General features: G+C 40.0%; 3 protein-coding genes, 1 long non-coding RNA gene and 1 pseudogene across 10 annotated transcripts; 4 read left to right on the top strand and 1 right to left on the bottom strand.

Moving 5' to 3' along the window:
* Positions 1-73: 73 nt before the first annotated feature.
* On the top strand, positions 74-2,127 carry LOC114521538. Its single transcript, XM_028542006.1, has 4 exons — positions 74-401; positions 1,135-1,227; positions 1,473-1,623; positions 1,865-2,127. The coding sequence occupies exons 1-4, from the start codon at positions 210-212 to the stop codon at positions 2,125-2,127; spliced, it is 699 nt and encodes a 232-aa protein (XP_028397807.1). The 5' UTR covers positions 74-209.
* Positions 2,128-2,537: 410 nt separating this feature from the next.
* Positions 2,538-3,905, bottom strand: LOC114521645. Its single transcript, XM_028542145.1, has one exon. It carries the CDS (start codon positions 3,728-3,730, stop codon positions 2,990-2,992), a length of 741 nt encoding a protein of 246 aa, XP_028397946.1. The 5' UTR covers positions 3,731-3,905; the 3' UTR covers positions 2,538-2,989.
* A 2,686-nt stretch (positions 3,906-6,591) lies between these two features.
* On the top strand, positions 6,592-10,537 carry LOC114521634. Of its 7 annotated transcripts, none has more exons than XR_003686818.1 (6): positions 6,601-7,045; positions 7,119-7,235; positions 7,478-7,689; positions 7,947-8,086; positions 8,347-8,460; positions 10,253-10,537. It is a non-coding gene; the product is annotated as an uncharacterized LOC114521634 (long non-coding RNA). The 7 variants fall into 7 exon arrangements; XR_003686819.1 differs by having other exon boundaries at positions 6,610-7,045; positions 7,655-7,689; XR_003686817.1 differs by having other exon boundaries at positions 6,594-7,045; positions 7,119-7,689.
* Positions 10,538-22,524: 11,987 nt separating this feature from the next.
* Positions 22,525-24,518, top strand: LOC114521539 (annotated as a pseudogene).
* Positions 24,358-25,371, top strand: LOC114521540. Its single transcript, XM_028542007.1, has one exon. It carries the CDS (start codon positions 24,358-24,360, stop codon positions 25,369-25,371), a length of 1,014 nt encoding a protein of 337 aa, XP_028397808.1.
* The last annotated feature ends 2,259 nt before the right edge of the window (positions 25,372-27,630 follow it).

Genomic DNA, 27,630 nt, shown 5'->3' on the forward strand with positions numbered 1-27,630 from the left:
ATGAAAAAGCCGCCATCTTGATGCCATGCGCAACCCGGCAGTTGATCAATGGCTTATATGTTGTTGTCGTAAGGCCACGTGCTAGATCACATGGCAGTCTCATTGTTTGAAAAGGTTGAAAAAATTATCATATAATAGTGACCAATATGCGTTAAAAATACGAAGATTTTTTAAAAGAGTTTGGAAGATGTGTAGTTTATCAATTTAACATGTCACAAAATGTTGTGAAAGAAAAAGTTGGGGGAATGGAGGAGCAAAAACCTCCTTCGAAACAATGTCAAATTGAAGGTTGTGTTGAGATTAGTGTGGGCTCAAAAGTTCCTTTATGTCGAAAACATCGAAATAAAACGTACAAACAAAATTATAAAAAGAAGAAGAGGAATGCTGAAGGAAATTTTGAAGTATGATATATTAATTTCATACGACGTTTACACAGCAGGGCATAAGTGATAGGTCTGCAGTATCTTGAGCTATTCACAAACATGTATTTATCTATATAAATATTTATTCTCCATTCCTTATTGCTTTGTGATGAAATGAAAATGGGTAAAGTAATACCTGTTTAAAAGTGGTCAAATGAGTAAGTGGTCCTGGAACCTGTAGGTGAAATTGACCAATATCAGTTTCACAGGCAGTAAGCAAACCATGGACTGCATACTGTATGATCATCAAAAATAAATATTTCAATTTTCAACAGAATTTGTTTTTTGAAACTTCCAGAGCATGCTACTGCATAAACCAGCCACTTATAAAGCCAGCTACTTATAAAGCCAGCTACTAGGTTATACTAGTCTGATGATTGGTACATAAATCTAAAGAGAAAAATTTTAATGAAAACAGAAAACCAGCTCTAGTTTTACTCCAAATGTATCTCCAATTCTTTTAATTTAGGATGGACATTATTTCCTACGTACTATGTAGAAAAAATAAATTAAATGCGAAACTTTGCATAAGCAGCATATTTTCTACCATTGGTCCTGAGAATTTACCCTGTTTCCTCAACAGCCTTTCTGAAAGTTAATGCTTTAATGCAAATATAATGATCATATTGTAATGATCATGTATACGTTTTCATCCCGTTTTTTTTTTTGTTTTTCTTTTTCTCTATACCATGCAACAACTTTTGTATTTCAGGAAAAATCAAAGGAGATTGTGATTGATGATCAATATCTCCTGGAACAAAAACATTCAAACATGTTACAAGATGTTCTAACCCAGAAGCAAATGGTATATGTACACATTTTGTAATTAATTTGATTAAAATTCGTTCAAAGTCGGGCCAAAAACACATTTATGCCGACGAACATCAACTCTATTGTCATCTTATAGTTTAGTTTTTGCATATGTAGTTTGTACAACATTATGCAACCACCTTGGGTTTTTTAATTTTTATGCAACCCAAAAACTGCAAGTTGGCTCAACCTCATCGCATATAATCAATACTTCTGAGACCTAACAAATTTGTGTTTCAGGAACTGTTTGAATCACCTTCAGTTGTGCGATTATTGAAAAGTTATCAAAATAAAGTTCTTGCCAGTAATACCCATCCAACTGCAACATCATATCTTATGAATGAATCACAAATGAGCACTTCTTGTGAACAGATAACCCAGTCAACAGAAGGTGAATATTGGCTTCCAAAAATATACAACATTGACAACAATATTGCATGTGAAGCAACAAAATAAAAGCAATGCATTGGAGACTGGCAAGTCCAAAAAAATGATCAGTTATAGCCTAGACTCAAGCCTGCAGGATTTAGCCTGCAGCTCCTGCAGCCTCTTTGTCTACTACCTTTCATTGACATCTTTCCCACCATGAAAAAAAATGATATCTTTGCAAATACATTAATTTATATTTTCAGGTATAGTATCAAACCCCAGCCTGTTTTCCTCGGAAACAGAAAACATGCAACCTCAAAATGAAGTCATACAAGTTATGAATTCTTCAACTGATTTTTCATCATGTTATAACTTTGCTTGGAGTCAAGATGAACTTTCGTTATTACCTTGTGACATGATAGCAAGCCTAGAAACAACAATACCTTATCCTAATACAACCTCATCAACCACTACAACATTGGAAGTAGCGGCGCAACAAACCCCAACTACAACACAAAAACCCTAGAAAAAAAAACATGGGGACCAGTTATACGGGTCCGCAGGGCGCAATCGACTGAGTACTGAAAGTCAGTAACTCATCCTCGTGTTTTGTCTCAATTCACTCAACCTTTTTTTACAAAGGCGTGAAGTGATGTAACTACTGATACAGCTTTTTGCTTTAATTCGCAGTTGGCATTGTCTAATACAAAGTCAAAGCAACACAATATGCAGCTGATATTTATGTATATAATGTATACAACTCATTTTTAAAGAAAACCTGTATCATTGCATACAGCATAAGAGACGAAAAATAAATCAATAACATAAGAAAATTAGATTTCATAAAATCCAATTTTAAAATCAATATGTGTTATATTGCGCCGAGCGGGGGTCTTTCTTCTGAATTTATAAATAATTGAAAAATGGGGGAATAACAAGCATCTAATGAGACACTTAAACACATACATTGGACGTATTGTCATGGTTGTATGCCGATTGTATACTAGAGAAATAAAGGCTTGAAAAATATGCGCAATTATATCCCTTTAAACGACAACTTCAGGTTAGGACGGGTTGATGTATGTTATTACATTGTGTGACACAAAGTCAGAGGCTATTTACAAACATTAACTAGATACATTAGACTATATAGATGAGAGTGGACGCAGGAAGGATATTTTTGTGATACATTATTATTTACAGACTTTACGCAGTATATATCTAGCCTGCCTGACAGGTTATATTGAACGACTATATAAATCTCCAAAGGCCCATAATGCCTGAGCTTATCTGTTCAATTTTTCAACCGTCGGAAACTTTCTAAAAAGTTGTCGGTTGTCTTTCTGTCCATATTGATTGTCTGCATGTACCGCGCGCATTTCAGAAAACTAGAACAGGTATCGTTCTTCAGATTGCGTGAAATTCACAATGTCTGTTGAAAGGCTCCAAATCTGATCATATACGGTCTTGGTGATATTTCTTGATTCATCAGAAGTTACTGTTGTTTCTAATTCGGAGTGAGATGGTGAGTCAGATAAACAATCACCGGAAGATGTTGATAACACATCGGAATCTTCTGATAGTTTTTCTAATAGTTCGTCAAATTCAACTCCTAATAATTCAAAGGCATCAACTTCTCCCGATTCTTTGGCATGCATGTATTCTCGTTGAAATGAAGAGCTGTTCTTCACTGGTTCTTTCCAAAATGACTCTGGTAGTAGTCGATTGCGCAATGAGTTAAAGGATATTTTCTGTTCTTTGGAAGGCGCTTTTCCCCAAAAAGTTGGGTTGAAGAGCTTCTCTAATGATTTTTCTTCACAACTGTCGATAGTGTTTCTACTTCTTACAACTGTTTTAGCTGTGGTTTCAGGAAAATTAGTGCCGCTCCCAGAGCTGTAGATGTATCTGTCAGAATTCTGGATTTCTTCAGTATTGTTAATGAAAATGCTCTTATAATGAGTGTGTGCTCCAAGCTGCTTTTGTAGGAATTTTCGATGGTTCACTTTTCTTTTGGATTTCAAAGGTTTCTTCAGGACGGAATTAATGAATCCGGTTGCCACGGTCGTGAAATTAATCAGAGATTCCAAATCTATGGATTCGCAGTTGATCTTTTTGTTACTTGTCCTCATTTCGTGGAGGAATTATCAGAAAAGCTGGGAAGATTAGATGTTGCAGTGTGTTCCGTCCAGCTTCAACCGTTGACGCAAAGTCAACCAAGTTAGAATTTGAATTAAAATTGGAAGCTATCTTGCATCTGGTCTAGGTGAAAAGACCTCGTTTGAGCAACGGTTTTATTCAGCTGCCCTTGCGTTGACATTTAAATAGTCAATATTTCAAGAGCATGTTGAAACAATAGTTACATCACTGAGGAATAGTAGAAGACGTTAATGAAGTTATTTTAAGATAGCCAATCAGAAATCTTTCTACTCAAAACAGCGTCTTTATTGGTTGGGGAAAATTCAAATAATTTGCTTTTAATAGAACGCGTTTTCTTTAAACATTTTGAATTTACGCAAAATTGTGTTGAAATTAACTTTCTAATAACTTGCGATATGTATAATGTATAGTTCAAAGGCCTTTGGCTTGTAAAAAGGCGCAAATATTTATCAGATATTATAGATAAATAAGAAAGTAGTGCATGTGTTATAGTCGTTTCACTTTGTAATTAAATATATCTCTCTAGGTTATATGCAATTTTCTCTCGTTATTAATGATTGTATCACATTGTCATTGAAGTAGCTAGTACAGCCTAGATGAGTAATCTACAAGCACGATTGTAGTGTTTGAATTTGTCCATGGCTATGGTGGTTTTTTTGAATATTTTGACTGATTTCCTGCATTTGTAAATTTTAGATGTAAGGTTTAAGGATTGCATGTATTCAAAAATGAGAAAATCTTAATTGTTTTTCCCCAATGTTATGTTCCCACACACTCAGTCACTAGCCGTATTGAATTGTTTATTCCTCTGCCGACAGCAGCTGCATACATGCATGCGTGCACCCATTACAGCCTTTTTGTCATATTAAATTCTGTTATAAATCGGCTTATAAATCAAATCTTTGTTAGGTTCCGCAGACCAATTTAATCTCTAGCATTGCGGCGTACGCCGTTTCGCAGTTATTAAAAGTCAAAAACTGACGATATAATGAAATGACAAATTAATTAAACATAAATTCAAAACATCCACTTCGACACATTATGTTCCACAGATTTGATATTGTCGAGTATCACTTATATATTCAGTATAATTGCCGCTGCATATGCAGTTATGCCTATCAAAACACTTGAAATAAAAATTCGAAAACTTGTATAGAAGGTAGCAGAAAATAGAGTTGACCAATTTTTTTGAAGAAAGCCTAAATATAAAAATAATGAATTATGAATATAAATAGCCTTATTATAACATAGGACGAATAAAGCGTGGTATAAAGTACACATCATTCGGCTGTCTACACTCTACATGCGACGCCAATTTCACAGCAGAGGCAAACAGCCTACACATAGACCAGTTATAATAGTTATGTACAGAATCTTACTGCAAGTATAGATTGTATAGATCAAATAAACTCCCTTTTTCATTAATCGTTTCAGCGAGAAAAACCCGAATTAAATCGTTTGGGATGTCGAAGTGACATGCGCGTTACATCATTAATTGAAAAAGACAAATTGCAAACACAATGTTCTGTTTTTTAAGTTTTGTGTAAGCTGTTTATTGCTGTAAGTAATTACGACTGAAGATTAGAAGATATGTAGTAGTTGCAAACGTTTATCCTTTTTTAATACTGAGTGCAGTGAGTGGTGGACATTATCAAGGGCATACCAATGCTTAAATACGATTGGCCATTTGATGACTATATTGAGTCACATCTAAAACTCCTTATTTAATTAAGCCTGGTTTCCATTTAGTTGTAATTGTCGTGAACGAGTCATTTTCACTCATGAGAAATAGTCCAGTTCCAAATTTGTCTTTATTTTTGTATTCAAATTGGTGTGGTTCACTGCACATGCATATAGAAATGGTTCATTTACATCAGTCACCTTGACATATTCAGGACAACTACGACTAAAAGGAAACCAGGCAATACAATGCGTGCTTTACGTAACAATGAAATGCTTTAACACAACTGACCTCTAAATATTTGTACATATGGAACATGCTTAAAATTTATTGTAACAAGAGTTAGTAGTTTAACCTGTTTCACAGCTTTTTGCATAACACTAGCTAAGGCTACATTATTGCATTTGTTCAATATCAGTCTCATTACTGGTGTGAAATTTGATCTTTTTACCCTATTTTATTTCACCTACAACCAGTACAATGCCACATACTTAATATCCTTTCCTCCCTCTAAATCGATTCCTGAAGTCCAACTAAAGAAACATAAAGTTTTGGGATAGACTTTTAGTCATTCAATACTTTTGTGTACAAATTTTAATATACATATATATATATATATAATTATATATATATATATATATATATATATATATATATACCTACCAAGGATCGTTTGCATTCAAAAAATGCTTGCTGTGTCAATCGGCACTCACTGTCAACACCCTCTGATTGCCTTTGTAGGCATTCCTTTGGACTGTTGCCATACTGTAGGATAAAAATAACTGTGGATAAATATGATATGTTGTAATTTTTCCACTCTGTTTAAAAAAAATACCTTATATACCAACTGCATAATATTACTCTGTCGTGTGTAAACACATGAATGCAGTATTTTTAAGTTAAATACAATGTTCGAACATGGTATTTGATTTTTTTACTATGTGAGGAAGTTTAAGATTAATTGATCGACATGTGATTTAAATCAAGCAGTTTGATTGGTCAATGCCACTCAAAGGTATATAGGTATATATATATAAGTTATATTGAAACACTACCTTTATAACACACTCACTGGACATTATACAATCTTTGAGCTCTTTCCTCAAACCACTGCATGGTATATGCTTCTCTTCATTTCCACCAGAATCCAACTCTTCCATTTTAACCACTGATCTTAAATACGAATACGATACAGCTTTTACCCCTCATTGCACAACACCACACAACATCGACATTTTGCAATAGCCTGCGAGCAGGCTCATCCCCACCAAAATCGGAACTTCTCGTAAACGGTTCGGAGTCAAACTGCAAAAAAGTTTCGGCTATCTTTAAAATGGCTATCTTTGCGGGATGATAGTTGCCTGCCTTACGTCACAGATTTATTCTCAGTGATTGGCTGACTTTGGCGATTCGCCCAAGCAACGCCCACGTCAACCCAATGTCAAAAAATTTTTACTTCTGATACACTACAAATAAAACCAGGAGAGAACTGATCTTGATTCTTACCTTTTTAAAAAGATGAGGCAACACCATGGTTGGTAGGGTCTTCGAGAGAATGGATATCAAGAAATGGAGGATACCAAATAAACTATTTTTCGTTGTAAACGTATGTATTTTAAAAAGAAAGCATTTTTAAAATACGTTTTGTAGCAAATGAAAATACTTTTGTTGTTGTTCAGCGGCCGGATATCGCGGGCTTGGCCGAATGTGAATCGTATTTTGACGATTGCCGACAACATGCCGCAAAAATGCGATAAACGAAGCGGGGGTGACATGGCGAAAAAAGAATAATCCAGGTGCAGGGGTTTGTTTATTTGTTCTTTGAGACTTTTATTATGTTTTTAATTAGTTTTGATTAGAAAATTATAGCGCGATTATAGAGAAGTGGAGAATAATATAGAGCGATTAGAAAACCGATCCTTATTCGATGGATAGCGCTCTCCAGCATTTTGTTTTGTACAGGGCGCTTATATAGTATATAAGCGCCCTGGTTTTGTACAACCGACCACATCAGAATAATTTTTTATTTGTCCAATAGGATTAGTGATTCGTTATCATGTGACAGTATTTTTAACATGCGACAGATGTGAGACGAGTTTGGGCGCGCCGGCTGCCGGTGCGAGCCGCGAGCGAGGCATTTTCAAAATTTCGTTGTGGTATTACTGCTTGAGAACAAGAATTACTGTAAAAAGTTCAATAAATTCATTAAATTCAGGTTTTTAAAACTGGGTAGCCTGGCAAAGAAAAGAGGTATGTTCTTGTGCTTTATTGTAACTTGTAAGGTACTCCACATTCATGGCTTAAAAAGGATCATTGAACTGAATTTCTGTATTGAATTCGACCTCGTGTTCGGCCATATTTTCGCTTCGCCCGTCTTGTTATAATTGCAACGTTCAATTTTTACAAATGTTTTTTTGCTATTCGCAAAGAAATGCTTGGATATGATATTCTGTTTGTGCTTTAGGTTGAAATTGTTTTACAATAGCTGTTCATTTCTGTCGTTTTAGACTTATAGCAAGCAAAATTAATAAATCGCTTGCTGAAAGCTATATTCAAGACCGAAAAAGTCAAGTGCATTGAAGTGCCAAAGATCATCACTACTTCGACCTAGCCCCATAAACTCTGGGTAACCTGGCAAAGAAAAGAGGTATGTTCTTGTGCTTTAATGTAAGGTACTCCACATTCATGGCATAAAAGTGATTAACTGAATTTTTGTGTTGAATTCAACCTCGTGTTCGGCCATATTTTTGCTTCGCCCGTCTTGTTATAATATGAACTGAAATTTGCAACGTTCAATTTTTACAAATGTTTTTTTGCTATTCGCAAAGAAATGCTTGGATACGGATATTCTGGTTGTGCTTTAGGTTGAAATTGTCTTACAATAGCTGTTCATTTCTGTCGTTTTAGGCTTATAGCAAGCAAAATTAATAAATCGCTTGTCAAGGCTATATTCAAGACTGAAAAAGTCAAGTGCATTGAAGTTCCAAAAATCATTACTACCTCTACCTAGCCTCATTAAAGGTAAAAGTCAGGTGCTTTATTATGTATATTACATTTCCTTTTCTCGTACTTTATTAGTAAAATATGAAATGGTATTTTTCTTCGCTGTTATTTCTCGTAAATATCATGGATAAATGTACCTCATGTAGAGAGTATAGTAAAGCGACGAAAGTGCTTGGTATTTTTTAAATAATTCTTCTTAGTTCTTACAAAAGAATTTCTGGCGAAAAAAGCCGCTAATGATTTGTAGAATTGTACAAAAACATGAACATGAATAATCTTTTATTTCGTGGTTGTATATATTTTGTGTAAAGCCGAGAAAGAAATGATTGAGAGTGGTCTGAGATGCCCTGATTTTATATAGTAGAGACGCATCATCCGTCTGGACGAACTTGGGCAAGCAAAAGACAGTACGTCTTCCAATTCGTCAGTGTGTAAACAGCACTAAACACTGTCAAACAGACGGATCTAGGGGACAGGGGCTTATAGTGAGTAGTAAAGTGACAAAAGTGCTTGTTTTTTTTAAATAATTCTTCTTAGTTCTTACAAAAGAATTTCTGGCGAAAAAAGCCGCTTATAATTTGTGGAATTGTACAAAATCATGAACATAAATAATCTTTTATTTCGTACGTGGTTGTATATATTTTGTGTAAAGCCGAGAAAGAAATGATTGGGAGTGGTCTGATGCCCTGATTTTATATAGTAGAGACGGATCATCCCTCTGGACGAACTTGGGCAAGCAAACGACAGTACGTCTTCCAATTTGTCAGTGTGTGAACAGCACTAAACACTGTCAAACAAACGGATCTAGGGGACATGGGCTAGCTGGCATGCAAAATCCAAATTCCAAAGCACGTATACAATAAAAAAATTGATACCATGTAGCTATATATGGAAGTGTTTGTTAATGTATAAAATACAAAAAATTGATACCATGTAGCTATATATGGAAGTGTTGTTAATGTATAAAATACAAAAAATTGATACCATGTAGCTATATATGGAAGTGTTTGTTAATGTATAAAATACAAAAAATTGATACCATGTAGCTATATATGGAAGTGTTTGTTAATGTATAAAATAAAAAAAATTGATACCATGTAGCTATATATGGAAGTGTTTGTTAATGTATAAATAAAAAATTGATACCATGTAGCTATATATGGAAGTGTTTGTTAATGTATAAAATGAAAAAAAATGATACTATGTAGCTATATATGGAAGTGTTTGTTAATCTAGCTGCCATGTGCATTAATTAATTAGCGGCTAATTATTAGCCTGTGCAAATTCAGGTAGAAAAGCCTGGCTTCTGGAGTTATTACAAATTTTTGGATAAATTTAGGATAGATTTAAATGATGAAAAAAATTTTATGTTATTCAAGATCAACTGCTTTTGGACTCTCAAACTATAATCCTTTTTATATGACAGTTTCAGGCCTTTATAGAAACCAAATACTATCTGGTGTAGTCTATATATATTTTAATATCATAAATAGTAAATACTTCATACATTTTTTAAGCCACAAAGCATATACTCGTCTTATTTTTTCCACAATTTAGTTCATTTTCATTGTCATCTTCATGCATCCATAAAGTAAAGACCTGATCTTACAGAATATTCAACATTATCAACTATTAAAAAAAATTATTTTATTTTATTTTTTTATCTTTATATTCGACTTGTATTTTATCTTGTAAAGTATTTTATTATTACATTAACTAAGCAACAATTTTTTGCTACCATATTTTCCATATTAACTAATTGATAGAAAGTAGTGTTGTGACAAAGTTTTTGATAATTCTGTTCTAACAGATTACTGTTCAAATGTGACAAGGCCAAAAACGAAAGCAGATCCTCATGATGAGCAACTGTGGATCAATCAACACAAATCACCCTTGGCAAACGGAAAGATAAGTGCATTTAAGCATATTTCATGATATGGTTTTCTTATGGTCAACTTAAGGTCCTCTGTTTCTGCTTGTTGATATCACTTTTCGATTTGCTAACCGCGGTAGCGTTCATTTATTCGGCAGCGTTCATTTTTTCGGTAGCGTTCATTTTTTCCCTAGCGTTCATTTTTTCGGCAGCGTTCATTTTTTCGGTAGCGTTCATTTTTTCGGCCGCGTACATTTTTTCGGCAGCGTTCATTTTTTCGGTAGCGTTCATTTTTTCGGTAGCGTTCATTTTTTCGGCAGCGTCCATTTTTTCGGTAGCGTTCATTTTTTCGGCAGCGTTTATTTCTCTAAACTTAAGGTCCTCTGTTAACGGCGGAAGGTATGCTGAAATATGCCACTAGTACTTTCTTGTTTGTTGATATGGCTTTTCGTTTCGCTAAATTGCGGCAGCGTTCATTTTTCCAAACGTATAAGTCCCCTGTTAACGGCGGAAGGTATGCTGAAATATGCCACTAGTACTTTCTTGTTTGTTGATATGGCTTCTCGTTTCGCTAAATTGCGGCAGCGTTCATTTCTCCAAACGTATAAGTCCCCTGTTAACGGCGGAAGGTATGCTGAAATATGCCACTAGTACTTTCTTGTTTGTTGATATGGCTTTTCGTTTCGCTAAATTGCGGCAGCGTTCATTTTTCCAAACGTGTAAGTCCCCTGTTAACGGCGGAAGGTATGCTGAAATATGCCACTAGTACTTTCTTGTTTGTTGATATGGCTTCTCGTTTCGCTAAATTGCGGCAGCGTTCATTTCTCCAAACGTATAAGTCCCCTGTTAACGGCGGAAGGTATGCTGAAATATGCCACTAGTACTTTCTTGTTTGTTGATATGGCTTTTCGTTTCGCTAAATTGCGGCAGCGTTCATTTCTCCAAACGTATAAGTCCCCTGTTAACGGCGGAAGGTATGCTGAAATATGCCACTAGTACTTTCTTGTTTGTTGATATGGCTTTAGTTTCGCTAAATTGCGGCAGCGTTCATTTTTCCAAACGTGTAAGTCCCCTGTTAACGGCGGAAGGTATGCTGAAATATGCCACTAGTACTTTCTTGTTTGTTGATATGGCTTCTCGTTTCGCTAAATTGCGGTAGCGTTCATTTCTCCAAACGTATAAGTCCCCTGTTAACGGCGGAAGGTATGCTGAAATATGCCACTTGTACTTTCTTGTTTGTTGATATGGCTTTTCGTTTCGCTAAATTGCGGCAGCGTTCATTTTTCCAAACGTGTAAGTCCCCTGTTAACGGCGGAAGGTATGCTGAAATATGCCACTAGTACTTTCTTGTTTGTTGATATGGCTTCTCGTTTCGCTAAATTGCGACAGCGTTCATTTCTCCAAACGTATAAGTCCCCTGTTAACGGCGGAAGGTATGCTGAAATATGCCACTAGTACTTTCTTGTTTGTTGATATGGCTTTTCGTTTCGCTAAATTGCGGCAGCGTTCATTTTTCCAAACGTGTAAGTCCCCTGTTAACGGCGGAAGGTATGCTGAAATATGCCACTAGTACTTTCTTGTTTGTTGATATGGCTTCTCGTTTCGCTAAATTGCGGCAGCGTTCATTTCTCCAAACGTATAAGTCCCCTGTTAACGGCGGAAGGTATGCTGAAATATGCCACTAGTACTTTCTTGTTTGTTGATATGGCTTTTCGTTTCGCTAAATTGCGGCAGCGTTCATTTCTCCAAACGTATAAGTCCCCTGTTAACGGCGGAAGGTATGCTGAAATATGCCACTAGTACTTTCTTGTTTGTTGATATGGCTTTAGTTTCGCTAAATTGCGGCAGCGTTCATTTTCCAAACGTGTAAGTCCCCTGTTAACGGCGGAAGGTATGCTGAAATATGCCACTAGTACTTTCTTGTTTGTTGATATGGCTTCTCGTTTCGCTAAATTGCGGTAGCGTTCATTTCTCCAAACGTATAAGTCCCCTGTTAACGGCGGAAGGTATGCTGAAATATGCCACTTGTACTTTCTTGTTTGTTGATATGGCTTTTCGTTTCGCTAAATTGCGGCAGCGTTCATTTTTCCAAACGTGTAAGTCCCCTGTTAACGGCGGAAGGTATGCTGAAATATGCCACTAGTACTTTCTTGTTTGTTGATATGGCTTCTCGTTTCGCTAAATTGCGGCAGCGTTCATTTTTCCAAACGTGTAAGTCCCCTGTTAACGGCGGAAGGTATGCTGAAATATGCCACTAGTACTTTCTTGTTTGTTGATATGGCTTCTCGTTTCGCTAAATTGCGGCAGCGTTCATTTCTCCAAACGTATAAGTCCCCTGTTAACGGCGGAAGGTATGCTGAAATATGCCACTAGTACTTTCTTGTTTGTTGATATGGCTTCTCGTTTCGCTAAATTGCGGCAGCGTTCATTTTTCCAAACGTGTAAGTCCCCTGTTAACGGCGGAAGGTATGCTGAAATATGCCACTAGTACTTTCTTGTTTGTTGATATGGCTTCTCGTTTCGCTAAATTGCGGCAGCGTTCATTTCTCCAAACGTATAAGTCCCCTGTTAACGGCGGAAGGTATGCTGAAATATGCCACTAGTACTTTCTTGTTTGTTGATATGGCTTTTCGTTTCGCTAAATTGCGGCAGCGTTCATTTCTCCAAACGTATAAGTCCCCTGTTAACGGCGGAAGGTATGCTGAAATATGCCACTAGTACTTTCTTGTTTGTTGATATGGCTTTTCGTTTCGCTAAATTGCGACAGCGTCCATTTTTTCGGTAGCGTTCGTTTTTTCGATAGCGTTCTTTTTTTCGGTAGTGTTCATTTTTTTGGTAGCGTCCATTTTTCAATTAGACCAATAATTTCTTGTTTAAGTGCCGTTGTACGTTTTCGCTAGTTACTGTTGTGTTTTAACAGATTATAACGAAAACAGTAAGAAATCTTATGATGAGCGATTGTGGATCATGGCATCACAAAGAAGAGCTGTACAGATTGGCAAATCGTCGAGAGAAGTCGAAAGAAGCATTGAACAGAAAGTGCATTTGACCAGAAGACTGCACTAACATTCGCTCTAAATCAAGATTGCTGAAAGGCCACGTGAGATAAGGGAAGAGCATCTTCATAAAATGCTGATATTTCATCTGGTACATAATTAATATCGTGCAGCATTGGACGTATATACAGAGCGTCCAAATAATGTCACCGCGTGAGGAAAGTGAGAATTAAACAACTTTTCATGGAAATACAGCGGATATTACAGATGAAATAAGAAGTTAACAATGCTGGCTAGGGCATTCCGTTCCAATTTAGCTGCTATCCACGTAATATGAATGACGGTGTAATAAACTTTTAACAATTGGAAATGGTCAAATCTTGATCAAGTGTATTAAAACGAAATGACTGTAAAGTAAGTTCTCCGTGGCAAACATTAATTCGATATTACTGAAATGTGGATTTGAATTTATGCTTCATATATGCTTCATCATGGTTGCTGGGCAGTTCACAGCTGAAAAACGTCGCCTCGTGGTGCTGGAATCCTATATGATAAGAATTAAGTCCATGGCGGGTCGCCGAACGTGACGAAACAGATTTCCGACCGTCGTCTACCAGAACCGTTTTAAAACATTTTTGCTAAATTTTTTACACCAGCTATTAGCTTAAATCGGAATGCAGGACTTTCTGTATGAGAGCAAGCATCGTAAAAATATCAACAAAGTGCAACAATACTTTCAACAAAATCCAAGAGTCAGCGCTGGTGTAATCCAACAGAAAACCTACGTGATCCAGCATAACGTGTAGTATTTTGCACATGGCTCAGTTGTGCAAGAAAATACTCACTTCTGACCTAATCTTGTCATCGGCGATGAAGCATCAACGAACGAACGTGTGTTATCGCAACATCCTGTGGAAATCCGAATCAACTGATGGTAAAAGTAAGTTATATAATTGCTTTATTAACAGGGCATATCAAGATATTTTTTTCTGATCAGATATTTTTTAAAGTTGAAAGCAGGGATTCGTGTGCATGCATGTCCCATAATAATTTCTGCCGGTGTAAATTTTATCCCATAAATGTACCATGCCATCTGAATCAGGGTGTAATGGAGTTCTAGTTTTTACGGTCCCCAGTAACTTACACATTTCTTTAAACAGAGCTAGCGGATTAAAAATTAGTTTACTGAATTTAGGTATAGCATTTGGTATATTAAATCTACAGAAGCCAATGATGGTGTACTTTTTTAAATGTCTGTTTCCGAATTCCATACTTCTGCCTGACACTGCCGATGTCCACAGACGATTTTTTTCATTTCTAATATAGGTTAATTATTCTATTTTAAGACTTTATGTAGTGAAACGAAGACGAGAGAGAAACTCGTAAACAATAAGCATGCGAGAGAAACCGAGTTGTTATCTGTTATAATTCTTTATATTTTATTTGCTATTAAATTTATCTGTGGTTTTTTGTCTGGGTGAACAAATCCCGATAACCGCTTAATGATAACGTATATGGTCCTTCCGAAAGTCGCATCAGCTCGGTGCTCCCTTTTTTGTGGGGATTGTACAGTCAAACTTGATCGACCTCGTTAAATACACAGGCTGCACTGTTCCCATCGTACCGTTTTTTCATCACTTCAAAACTTTGTCCAATATACTTGCGCGAAAACTCATGGATCATTTGCAAATTCTCTTGCAGCTCTTCCACATAGTTAGAGTGACTCTGAACATCCTTCGTATCAGGTCATTCGTAAACCAAATCAATCGGCATTCTAATCTCTCGTCCAATTATCAATCGTGCGGAGCCAGTGAAATGCGTAGAGGCACGAGTCGTCATAAGATAAGCCATCAGAAGTAGTGGCACTTACTTAGGCCCAATCTTTTTAATGTTCGGGCACAAACAGTGAAAGCTGGGTCTTCATTGTTTTATGATAACGTTCAACCATTCCTTGCGATTCGGGATGCAGGGGTGTAGTTCGCCGAGTCTTTTTAATGCTAAGTAACAGGCACATTTCTTGAAACACGGCAGATTCGAAGTTTGTTCCCTGGTCAGTCAGAGTGTAGTTCGAGTGGGACTCCGAATCGAGGCAAACTCATTTACGATAACCGTGGCAACGGTTTTAGCCTCTTGGTTTGGTAAGTCATATGCTACAGGCCACTGTGAGATGTAATCCATCACCACCAGCAAATAGCGATTGCCTTTCGTCGGTCGAACTAGAGGGCCCGTCACATCAATCGCAGCTTAACTGTGCGCCAACTATATATCTTTCGAGACGGGTCTTTTGGCGTGTGGTTGGCCCTTTTCGTGACAAACATTCTAAACAAGTAGAGCGCCAAAGTGTCACATCTTCGCGACAACGAGGCCAATTCCGGTATTGTGAAGATGAGTTATAGCTTCCTGGCTTAAAGTTTTTGGCAACAGCAGCTGAAGTTGTGTTGTTGTACCATCCGAAGATTCCCACATTCGACACAAAATTCCATTTCATATAGACTGTCCATTCTTCGTTGCCTCGCTAAGAGCCACACCTCGGGCCAAGGTGGCCTTGCATTCCCATCTTTCATTTATTTGACTATAGGTGCAATGTCCAAATCCTTTTCTTGTGCCTTCATTAAATCTTGCGGTTCCAAATTTTCAATAAAATTCATTATCATTGTCCCCTAAATCATTATCATCTGAAACTATTCCAATTAACTGCTTTCTAACTCTGTTGGATACCAAGGCAACTGTATTTTCACAAACGAACTTGCTGTCCATTCTTTCGACTCAGCTTAATGGCAACATTTGAAAAGACCTAAATCTAGATACATAACCACATTCAGCATACATCTCGGACTGATGCGGTATAAACGGCCTAATTTTGGAATTTGCAGCGCGGCTGAGATCTTTCAAAATGTTATCAGTTCCACCTTAGATAGTATCAAAGGAGCAATCAAGATTATCGATGACATCCTGGTGTTTGACAGGAATCAGGAAGAACATGATAACAGCCTGAAGGCGGTGGTTCAATGATTGAGAACGAAGGGCCTTAACAAGAAGTGCAAGTTCAATGAAGATAAATTGGAATTATTTGGCTATGTGTTCTCTGGCAATGGCATTTCGCCTGATCCCAAGTAAGTGAAGGGCGTGCTCAATCTACCCACACCATCACCTGTTGCGGAAGTTCGGAGCTTGTTAGGTATGTTCAATTATTGTGCAAGGTTTGTCCCAGGTTATGCATCTAAGGCGGAGCCGTTGAGGAAATTTACCCACAAGAATGAGCCATGAAGATGGACATGGAAGAGCTGAAACATAAATTGGTTACAGCCCGAATGACGGCGTATTTGGATTCAGAAGGAAAGTGAAATCTCCGTCGATGCGAGCCCATTTGGTTCTGACCCAAGTTGATGTGACAGGTGAACGACTGGTGATAACATATGCTAGTCGGTCTCTGACGGAGGTGGAACGGAGATATGGTCAAACAGAGCGCGAGGCGTTGGCCGTAGTGTGGGCTTGTGAGCACTTCCTTATCTGCATCTATTGGAAACCAATAAACATGCATTTACACAGATCATAAACCGCTTCTTGGTATTTACAGTAAACCCGCTTCAAGACCAACGGCACGAATTGAAATATGGGCCCTTCAACCATACCAGATAACCGTGAAGTATATGAAAGGTGACACTAATCCTGCTGACTGTGACAGAAATCCCCCGAAGTCTACGCAGTGGAGCAGACAAGAGAAAGTTGCGGAAGAATATGTTAACTATTTTACCCACAATTCTGCTCCACAATATCAACATCCATGCTAATGTTTAGTCATCTTCTGCCAACGCTTGTTCGTGTATTATTTGAACTGCTTTCCTTGCGGCTTGTCTCTGAGGTCGTTTTTCATCTTCAGACTTCTTTTCTTCGACTTCTTTGCGTTTTTCTTTCTGCGCGCAGTGAATCTGAAGTGGACAGATTAATTGTAAAGGTCTCTCAATGGTGTGACTTTTATATAACAGCACAACTCCCCTGACTACTCCGGCGTCTTTATCAAACAATACGTAGTACTTTTCCTTTCTTCTGTCAAATAGAATTATTCATAGCGCAACACTTTAGTTATTATTTTTGGTTCATGTCAATCACGCATCACGCGTGTAAAGTTGTTATTGTAAAATATATCGTTTATGTGTTCAATTCCGAGCCAGAAGTGGTGCCAGAGGGGGGAGACTACAGCCCCCCATCAGGGAACCCCTAACTCTCCTGTTGGGAAAATTTTTACAATTCGTCGGAGAATGAACGACAGATATAATTTGAATTTCGATAGTTGGAGACAATTTTACGTTTTAATAATAAGAACTAGGAGTCCAGCTTTTAAGCCCCCCCCCTGTCGTGGACCGTAGCCCCTGTGTTGGGGAATTCTCTCAAGCGGAATCTAAACGAAATTATTAGAGTTTAATGCGAAATTAATTTTAATTTTGACCGAAAATAAGGAAAAATTAGACCGATTACGAGCGAAGCGTGGCGGCCATCGTCGCGTGTGTACAAAATTGTCGAGAGAAGCAGAAGAACACGTGCACCTAACAACACCTGATCGATTCGAAGTCGATCCAGCCGAAGTTATCGGATCTCTACTCGAAACGAAAGATTCTAAGCGAAATTGATGAAGAGATTTTGGGACTATTCGGGAAATCGAAGAATCAGCCGAGGTTGTCGCCCGAATATTAAGCGCGAAAAGAAAACCCGAACAGGCTTTAAAATCTGGATACGTGACATTAAATAGCGACCGTGAAAATATTGGCCGTCAAGTCTGCAACAATCAGCCCCAGCAGTACAAAACGTAAGCAATTCGACAAGTAGGATTAATACAGTTACCAGTGGCGATCAATCAAACGGTAATAATGATCAATCAAACAACGGAAGTCAAAGCAGAAAGGACTACGAGTGTTAGACCAAAGTTGCCGAAACTGACTTTGCCGAAATTTAAAGTGACATCACAAAGTAAAGTACGTTCTGGGACATGTACGAATCGGCGATACACAGGAATGATGGTATTACAAAGGTTGATAAATACAATGACCTAATTACCTTTACTCGATGGAACGGCCATTCAAGGACCTCACCTATGCCAACTATGATGCTGCTGTAGAAATTCTACAAGATCGTTTTAGACGAGCGCAACAAGTCACAACTGCACATATGGACGACATTCTTAAGATTCAAGCTTGCACCGGAGACCGATCTTCATCTCTGAGATACGTCTATGATAAAATCAGCGTACATGTTCGCGGTCTATCCTCATTGGATGTTTCATCGGATCAACATGGTAGCTTATTGATACCTATCATCATGTCAAAGTTGCCAAGCGAAATGCGTTTCAAGTTGCCCGTAAAGCGCCAAAAGAGGGTTGGAAGATCGATGACTTACTTCATACGATAAAATTCGAAATTGAAGCAAGAGACTATAAGCGTAATTACAAAGTCGAATGGAAACAGTCAACCAGGATCCAAATATCAAGGTAAAAAAAACGTAAAGAGTGGCCACATTCCGACGGTGTAAAATTTCCAGAGGAATCTAAAATACAATGTGTCTATTGCAATGGCAAAAGAAGCGTGAAAAGATTGTTGGTTGTGATACTCGAAAGAAGATCCTTGGTGAATCAAGACGTTGCTTTAATTCCTTGCGAAGAGGACACCATTGCCAGGGAAGGCATTACCAATCCATCTTTCCAGTAAATAAGAAAATAGAGGATATGCGAAAGAACGAGGAGCTGAAGAAAGAGCCTACGAATGAGCCGAAGAATGAGGACATTACGACGACGGCAACGAAAATCTGCAAGGCCTGTTTAATTGCAAACGGCTAGAGCAAATGCAACTAACGGTGCAAGATCAATTCCAGTTCGCGTTCTGTTTGATACGGGCAGTCAACGCTCTTATATCACGAATTCAACTCAAGAGAAATTGAAGCTGGAACCAGTTCGAACTCTGTTCTTGAACACGTTTGGGGACAGTAAATGTAAACGACAAAATTGCGAAGTTTATAAATTTTCAACATCGAGAATGAAAGCGGAAGTGAAGAAATACAACTCACTGCGATTAATTTCTTTATCATATGTTCTCCACTGAACTCAAAGTTCAACACAGATTACGCTCATAACTCGATATTCTAATTCGCGCGGATCATTATTGGGACATCGTCACAGGTGATGTTGTGAAAGACGAGCGCGGACCCTCTGCAGTTAGCAGTAAACTTGGGTGGTTGCTATCTGGTCAAGTGCCAACGTCTGTTAAATCAGAAGATCCAACACTGTCAAATCTCATCCTCTGTGGTAAACTGTCGGATAAATAATTCTCTGCTCCAGCAAGTGAAGACAAGATTGTGAATTCATTAAAGCGTTTCTGGGATACAGAGTCAATAGGAATTCCGATAGGAACGATTTCCAACCAGAACAGAACGAGAATGACTTCATCCGCGATATTAAATTCACAGAAGAACGGTACGAAGTTCTTCTTTGTACTTTTTCAAAATCGGTTAAGATCGTTGCACCGGTGTTTGATAAAGCAACCCGAACTCCTACGTGAATATGACAACGGCATTCAAGAACAGTTGAAGTCTGGAGTTATCAAAAAAGTGCCTCAACGTACTTCAGAAAGAAATGAGAATGAAACCGGTGTGCATTACCCTCTGTTTCCAAAGACAGATCACGACTACGCCGTAGAGATTTTTTGTAATATATTTATATAAAATACATTCTATAGTAAGATAATGATTAATTTTGATTAAAAATTATTCATTTTGATTAAATTGTCAATCGAAGACTATATGTAATCGCTCGTTACCTTAAGAGTGGATCTCTACAGCTGTCTCTGAATTTAAACAATTGCTGATATAGGTCCTCGCTATATCTCTCTCTGACTAACGACGACAAACTAACGACGACAAATACACCGTACATGCGTTTTGTTACTTGTAATTGGAACCGACATCCTGTTCATACTATTGTCAATCATGTATGTTAATCAATGATGTAAATCAAGGTGTAATCAAGTTAAGGAATCAATTAGATATAATAAGTAAGTAAAGTAAGTTGGGCTGTCTGAAACAACCCTCCGGGCCTCTGTTAAAGAGACTCTTCTTCTAATATCATGCAGCATTTCTGTACTGACCGTTTATAAGTTCCCGTCTTCGTCTTCACAATTACGTTTCTTACCACACCGTCTTGTCCCGGCATAACCTCGACGATACGTGCCATGTTTCACCTCCCGCGTGGGAGATTGTCGTCTACCAACATTACCATGTTATTGACCTTTGGCTGTTTCTTCTTTTGCCTCCACTTTGTTCGGCGCATCAAACTCTGCAGATACTCCTGTTGCAATCGTTGCCAAAACTGCTGGATTAATGACTGAACATATTCGAACCTTTTTCTGCTGCTCTTTACTTCTTGGAATGGACCTTGTGGTGTCTCTGATGTGGCACGTCCTAAGATGAGGTGGTTTGGTGTCAGCGGCTGTAAGTCGTTGGCATCATTGGATGGATATCCAAGAGGTCGGGAATTAATCAAGCATTCTACCTCTGCAAACACTGTCGCCATGACAACGTTTGTTGACCAACGATGGCCTTCAGTGCGGATTTCGTCAACTTCACCATGCTCTCGAAAAATCCTCCTTGATGGGGGCTTGAAGGCGTGTTGAACTTCCATTTCAGCTTATGTGATACGGCAAAGTCTTCGAGGTTTTTCTTTCCTTCTTTTAGAAGTTCCTTCAATTCTCGTTCTGTACCCACGAATGACGTTCCGTTATCCGAGATTATGGTTTTGGGCCAACCATGATGAGCGGCGAAACGTCGAAGGGCGTGTAGGAATGCTTCTGTTGATAAGTCTTGGACGATCTCCAAGTGTATTGCACGAACAGTGGCGCATGTAAAGACGGCTCCCCAGGCTTTTATCTTCTTGTTTCTCCCATAGTTCAAGTAGAAGGGACCAAACAGGTCGACGCCCGTGACTGTGAATGGTGATGCAAACAACTTCAATCTGTCGGGAGGGAGGTCAGCCATCAGCGTGGTATGCGGGTACTGTCTAAGTCTGCGGCAAGTGACGTAATCTTTGACTATCTTCCTGACCAAATTTCTGCCACGAGGAATCCAGAACTTTCTTCGACATTCACACAACGTACGTTCGCGACCGGCATGTAGGACACGATTATGAGCGTCTTTGGCGACTAGCTTCGATATAACGTGGCTTACTGGTAGCAACACTGGGTGATTTTCGTCAAATTGCAAAGGAGAGCGAGCCAATCTTCCTCCCACGCGGACTACGCCGTCTTCTTTGAACGGGGCCAAATCTTTGTACTGATGTTCCCAGTCGCCAAGCTCCGTCTGCGCTGACTCCAATTTGTTTCGGCTGATTCGATTTCCATCGGCTCGAGGGGGCCATCTTGTCGCTCTGCTGGGGTCTTACTGTTTTTAATAAAACGGAGACAATAGGCTGTCGGAAATTATGTAAATTATGTTATTGCGATGACGTGGACGTCATGTGAGTTAGGGATACCTTTTGGGGGGGGGTTATTATTATTGTTATTGGTACATGAGACTTAATGGAGTAAACATGAAATCTATAAAACTGTGTGATGTGAGACGTGTGATATTGGGACTTTAGTGAAAGTGTGGGTTTGGTCAAAGTGTTCCCCACATTACTGGCACCTCCGACGGGATAGAAATAATCAAATCAACTGTGACTGCGAGTACGTTCTAAATTGGATGATGAATTGGAAAGATGGATTTTATCTAAATTTTGCTTTCCATATTCGGAATTTTTCCAGTTTTAGAATTGCCGGAATCGTCCACTGATTCACTCGCTTCGGTTGGGCTATAATGGCCCCGGGGCTAGATAGCAATGACGTTCCCGGATTTCTCGCGGTTAATTCTTCGGCGGACTACGAGCGTTAATGTGCCCTGGACGTTCTTGGTTTAGCGGACTCTCCATCGGGTGACCAACTGATTGTGCATCAAGAATTCCGTGAGCAGCTTACACGTGATCCCCATGCCGGGTGGTACGAAACCAGTTTGCCTTGGAAAGGAAACCATCCTTCCCTTCCCGATAACCGAAACGCCAGTCTTCGCCGTCTGAGGTCTGTCGTCAAACGATTGCGAGACACCGGTAAAATCGAAGAGTACAACAGTATCATTGACGAGCAGCTCGAGCAAGGAATCGTCGAAAAGGCGCCGTTGAAAGTCGTAGGTCTCGAGTATTATATGCCTCATCGAGCTGTCATCAGAGATAACGTCGCAAGCACGAAGATGCGTATTGTGTATAATTGTTTCGCTAGTGCCGAGAAAGGAAGTCCATCGCTGAACGCTTGCCTAGAAACTGGTCCAGCTCTACAAAACAAGCTATGGGATGTTCTTGTTCGCGGTAGATTCCGGCCCGTGATCCTCGCTGCCGACATGAAGAAGGTGTTCCTCCAGGTGCGTATCGGAGAAGACGATCGAGATGCGCTGCGTTTCCACTGGTTAAAGAATGTTACATCGGACGAGATCGTGACGCTAAGATTCACCAGAGCACTGTTTGGTTTGGTATGTTCTCCGTTTCTGCTGGGCGGCGTGATCGAGTAGCATTTAGCTGGTTGGAAACCTAGGTTACCAGACCGAGTTGACCAAATCTCGCGAGACCTCTACTTGGACGATCTTATTTCGGGTGCTACTACAGTGGCTTCGGCGCGTGAATTGAAGCGAGATACAATTACTATCTTTGAAGATGCTTCGTTCAAGCTTCATAAGTGGAATTCGAACGTTCCTGAGCTCGAATCTGACCAGTCTTCCTCCGAAAGCGACGCTGAGCAAACCTATGCCAAGCAACAATTCCCTACACCTTCTGAAAGCGGCGGTAAACTCCTTGGAGTAGCTTGGAACAAACACAGTGACACGTTAGCTGTGGTCTTTCCTGCTAACAAAGACGGGTCTACGAAACGAGGTATTCTTGCTAAGTTGGCCAGCGTTTATGATCCACTCGGTTTCGCGTCGCCAATCCTACTACAGGGCAAATTGATGTATCGTGATGCTTGTTTAAGCAAGCTATCGTGGGACTCTCCTCTACCCAAAACCTTAGCGAAGCGCTGGAATGAATGGGTGTCGAATCTGCCTTCTGCAGTCTCAACACAACGTAGTTTGGCAACCCATCGCGAACCGATTGAAGAGATAGAGCTACATTCTTTCGGCGACGCGAGCGGTCATGGAGTGCATGGCTACAGCTGTTTACGCCGTTGTTCGTCAAACAAGCGGGACGAGCCAAGGTCTGGTCGCAGCGAAATCGAGATTGGCAAAGAAGGGTCTTAATATTCCTCGCCTTGAATTGGTTGCCGCGCACATGGCAGCTAATATCGCGGATCACGTCCGGCGTGCTCTAATTCATTTCTTAGTGTCTTTGGTGCAGTGTTGGACTGATAGCACTGTGGCCTTATATTGGATCGGCGGGACCGGGGAGTATCGCCAGTTCGTAGCAAATAGGGTGCGGAAAATTACAGAGCACAAAATCGACGGCTGGCGGCACGTGTCTTCCTCCAAAAATCTTGCAGACCTAGCAAGTCGTGGCGGGCCAGTGGTGGACAATGATTTGTGGTGGAACGGCCCTTCGTGGTTGTCTAGTCCAAACGCTTGGCCCATCAATCCTGCTACAGAACCGACTACTGAATCGGCCGCAGAGAGCAAAATTATTCGCGAGACGATATATGTATTTGATGATCTACTAGACCGGTGCGATTTGAAGAAAACGTTAAGAGTTTGCGCTTGGATCAAGAAGTTCATTGACAAGTGTCGTGGTATTCCTGTTTCTAGTGGTCCTCTAACTGTTGCCGAGCTGGAGCCGCAGATGGACTGGTGGATTAGAAGAGTCCAATCTCGCGCGATGAACTCGCAGACGTTTGCTAATGACGAGCGCCAGCTAAACCTACAAGCTAACGCAATCGGGATTCTCGAATGCCGTGGCCGAATCGAAGGAAGCTAGCTATCCGGTGTACCTGCCTGACGCAAGCACTTTAGCAAAAAAGCTGGTCGAACGAGAGCACCGTTCTTTGCGGTATTCGTATAACCATGGTCCGTGTTCGTGAGAAATTTTGGATTCCCCGACTTCGCCAATTAGCGAGAAGAATTATCAAGTCCTGTTGGGGATGTAAGTGCTTCCAAGTCCGAGCACTCGCCGTTCCACCACCAGAACTCTTACCTAAGGAAAGAACGGAGGGTTCTGCGCCTTTTGAGGTGATAGGCGTAGATTTCGCAGGTCCAATTCGTTATCGGAAGTCTCCACGAGTCGAGGGAAAGGCCTACCTAGTGTTGTACGCGTGCAGCCTGTCGAGAGCGTTACACCTGGAAATTCTTCCAAACCTCAAAACTGTAACATTTCTTGGCAGTCTTAAGCGTTTGATTGCTTGGAGAGGACGACCGGCAAAGATTGTCTCTGACAATGGTGGCACGTTCATAGGGGCGGCGCGATGGTTAAAGCAGATTCGAAAGGACGAAGTGCTTCACGGCTATTTGGAAGATGAACAGATACGTTGGCAGTTTAATCTAAGTCGAGCTCCTTGGTGGGGCGGACAGTTTGAGAGATTGGTGGGAATCTTTAAGCGAGCATTTTACAAATGTGTGGGAAATGCTACGCTTTCGTGGAGCGAGCTTGCTGAAGTAGTTCTCGATGTTGAGATTCAACTTAATGGTCGCCCTCTGTCCTACGTAGAAGAAGATATTGATCTCCCACTTCTGACACCCGCCAGTTTTCTTTTCCAACGTACGAACCGTTTACCCGAGCAGGAACCCTGGCGAGAAGAAGACGTGGATCTGCGCAAAAGATCAAGATATTTGCGGTCGTGCAAGGACGCGCTTTGGAAGCGATGGACTCGAGAGTACCTGGCAGCATTACGTGAACGACACAATTGCAAGCAGACGGACAAAACTAAATCTCCCGAAGTTGGTGATGTTGTAATCATACGCAGCGACGAAAGGAATCGTGGAAAATGGCCGCTTGGTATCGTTGATGAGCTGTTCCCAGGACGAGATGGAATTGTTCGCGCGGTCAAGTTGCCGTCCAGCATCTTTACCCGTTGGAGTTAAGTTCTGAGGCGAAGAAAGAGCTTAAAGAGAAGCCACTGAATCCTGCTGCAAAGGAATTTCGTCCAAAACGAGATGCAGCCGTGGCCGCTAACTTACGAGTCCGAGAGTTGGCAAAAGATGGCAACTGAGTTCGTTGTTGTTAGTTATTACTTTGAAGTTTATATACTGTTTAATTTATTATAGGAGATAAAAACTCTTGAATTATTGATGGAATCGACCCAGTTGGATTTCCTTTAAATTAGCTTAATTAACTTTAAATTTGCATGTTAAATCATATAGTTTCCTTATTGCATGTGTCTCCATCCTGGAGTCACATGGGAGAGAGTGTCGGAAACTATGTAAATTAGGTTATTGTGATGACGTGGACGTCATGTGAGTTAGGGATACCTTTTGGGGGGGGGTTATTATTATTGTTATTGGTACATGAGACTTAGGAGAGTAAACATGAAATCTATAAAACTGTGTGATGTGAGACGTGTGATATTGGGACTTTAGTGAAAGTGTGGGTTTGGTCAAAGTGTTCCCCACAAGGCTGTGATTCTGCACAGTTTCCTCCAGTTCGAGAACCTTCATGGGTCCATTATGGGGTGTGTAACCTCTCGTTGCAGGGCACGGATGTCCGCTGAACTCTTTACATCTGGTAGTTCAACTTGCTTGTTCGGGTGGGAGGGCCACTGCTCGACTGGATTTCTTAAAAATGTGGGGCCTTTCATCCAACGTTATTTCAACTTTTCCACTGGAATACCTCTACTTAGGTCATCTGCAGGGTTCAGACCTGTTGGAACGAATCTCCAGCAGCAGGGTTCCCATGAAGTCTGAATTTCTGTCACTCGAACTCTGACGAATGGCTTTAGGATGATCGATCTTGCTTGGATCCATGCGAGCACAATCATGGAGTCCGTCCAGAACGTTATGCTTGATGGTTTTATCTTGAATTCACCTTGGATCGTTTTAGCTAGTCTTGAGGCTATTAAGGCCGCCATAAGCTCCAATCTCGGTATAGTTGTTTGTCGAATTGGCGCGACTCTCGCTTTGACTGCCACAAGGCGGGCTTCGACACCGCCTCGTGACCAAACAAGATAGGCTGCTCCATAGGCATTGATACTGGCATCGGAGAATACGTGAAGCTGTGGTGAACCGGTTGCTTTATTCGGCTTTAGACAACGCAGGAAACAAACAGTTGATAGGTTTTCTAACTCATCGAATATCGTGTCCCAAATATGATGTATCTGTTTTGGAAGTTGGTCATCCCAATCAAATTACTTCATTTTCCATACCTCCTGCAGCGCCATTCTTGCTTTTATCGTTACAGGTGTTGCTAATCCAAGGGGATCGAAGATTCGAGAGATGTTTGACAGGACTGATCTTTTCGTATAAGGGATTGTTCCCTTTAATTGGACTTGAAAATTAATTGTGTTAGATGTCCACGAAACTCCCAGAGCTTTGATGCGCTTTGCTTGTCGAGGTTTACTTCGCTTGATGAAGGTGAAATTTGATCTTGATTTCCTTTCATTCTTTTCGCATTTACGGTTTGTTGAAGTTCAGGTGAGGAGCAATGCCATTCCTTTATACCGAATCCACCTTCTCCAAGTATCTTCTGTACGTCCTTGATTCTCTTCTCTCCATCTTGCACAGTCGAGCATGAATGGATCAAGTGGTCGACATACCGGTCCCTCTCAATGATTTTGGAAGCCTCCGGTGTGCGTTCCTTGTTTTCCTCCGCGATCTTGAGCATCACGTAGCTCGCCATGTCTGGAGATGGCTTGTCCCCGAAAGTAACGCGGAGTAGGGCGTAGGTCGTCGGCTCCTTCGTCGTGTCCATGTTTCTCCATAAGAAACGATGCACTTAGCAATCACTTTCAGGCAGAAGTATTTGTAAGAACATCTTCGATATGTCCGCGACAAACGCCACCTTTTCTTCTCGAAAGCGTAGCAGAACTCCTAGAAGATCGCCAATCAGACAAGGTCCTTTGTACAGAAACGAATTGAGCGAGATATTTATCGCAGAACCTCCAACTTGGTTCCTGCCGTACTAATACGCACTCAAACCTCGATTCAGGGGACTGTATTTTTCTTGATTGTAATATTTATTAGATTGATTTGATTAGCTATTTACACAAGTTTAACGCGTCTCGTTCACCGATCTCAAAGCCTCTGCCCAAGGCCAACAACAATACGTGGTTTTATCCACCGGTGACATCACTACATATCGAATTACCATGGATCAACTATTAATTAAACTATATTTACATAAGTATT

Source organism: Dendronephthya gigantea, unplaced genomic scaffold (assembly GCF_004324835.1).
Source record: "Dendronephthya gigantea isolate DGI-Jeju-01 unplaced genomic scaffold, DenGig_1.0 000020F, whole genome shotgun sequence".
Classification (NCBI taxonomy): domain Eukaryota; kingdom Metazoa; phylum Cnidaria; class Anthozoa; order Malacalcyonacea; family Nephtheidae; genus Dendronephthya; species Dendronephthya gigantea.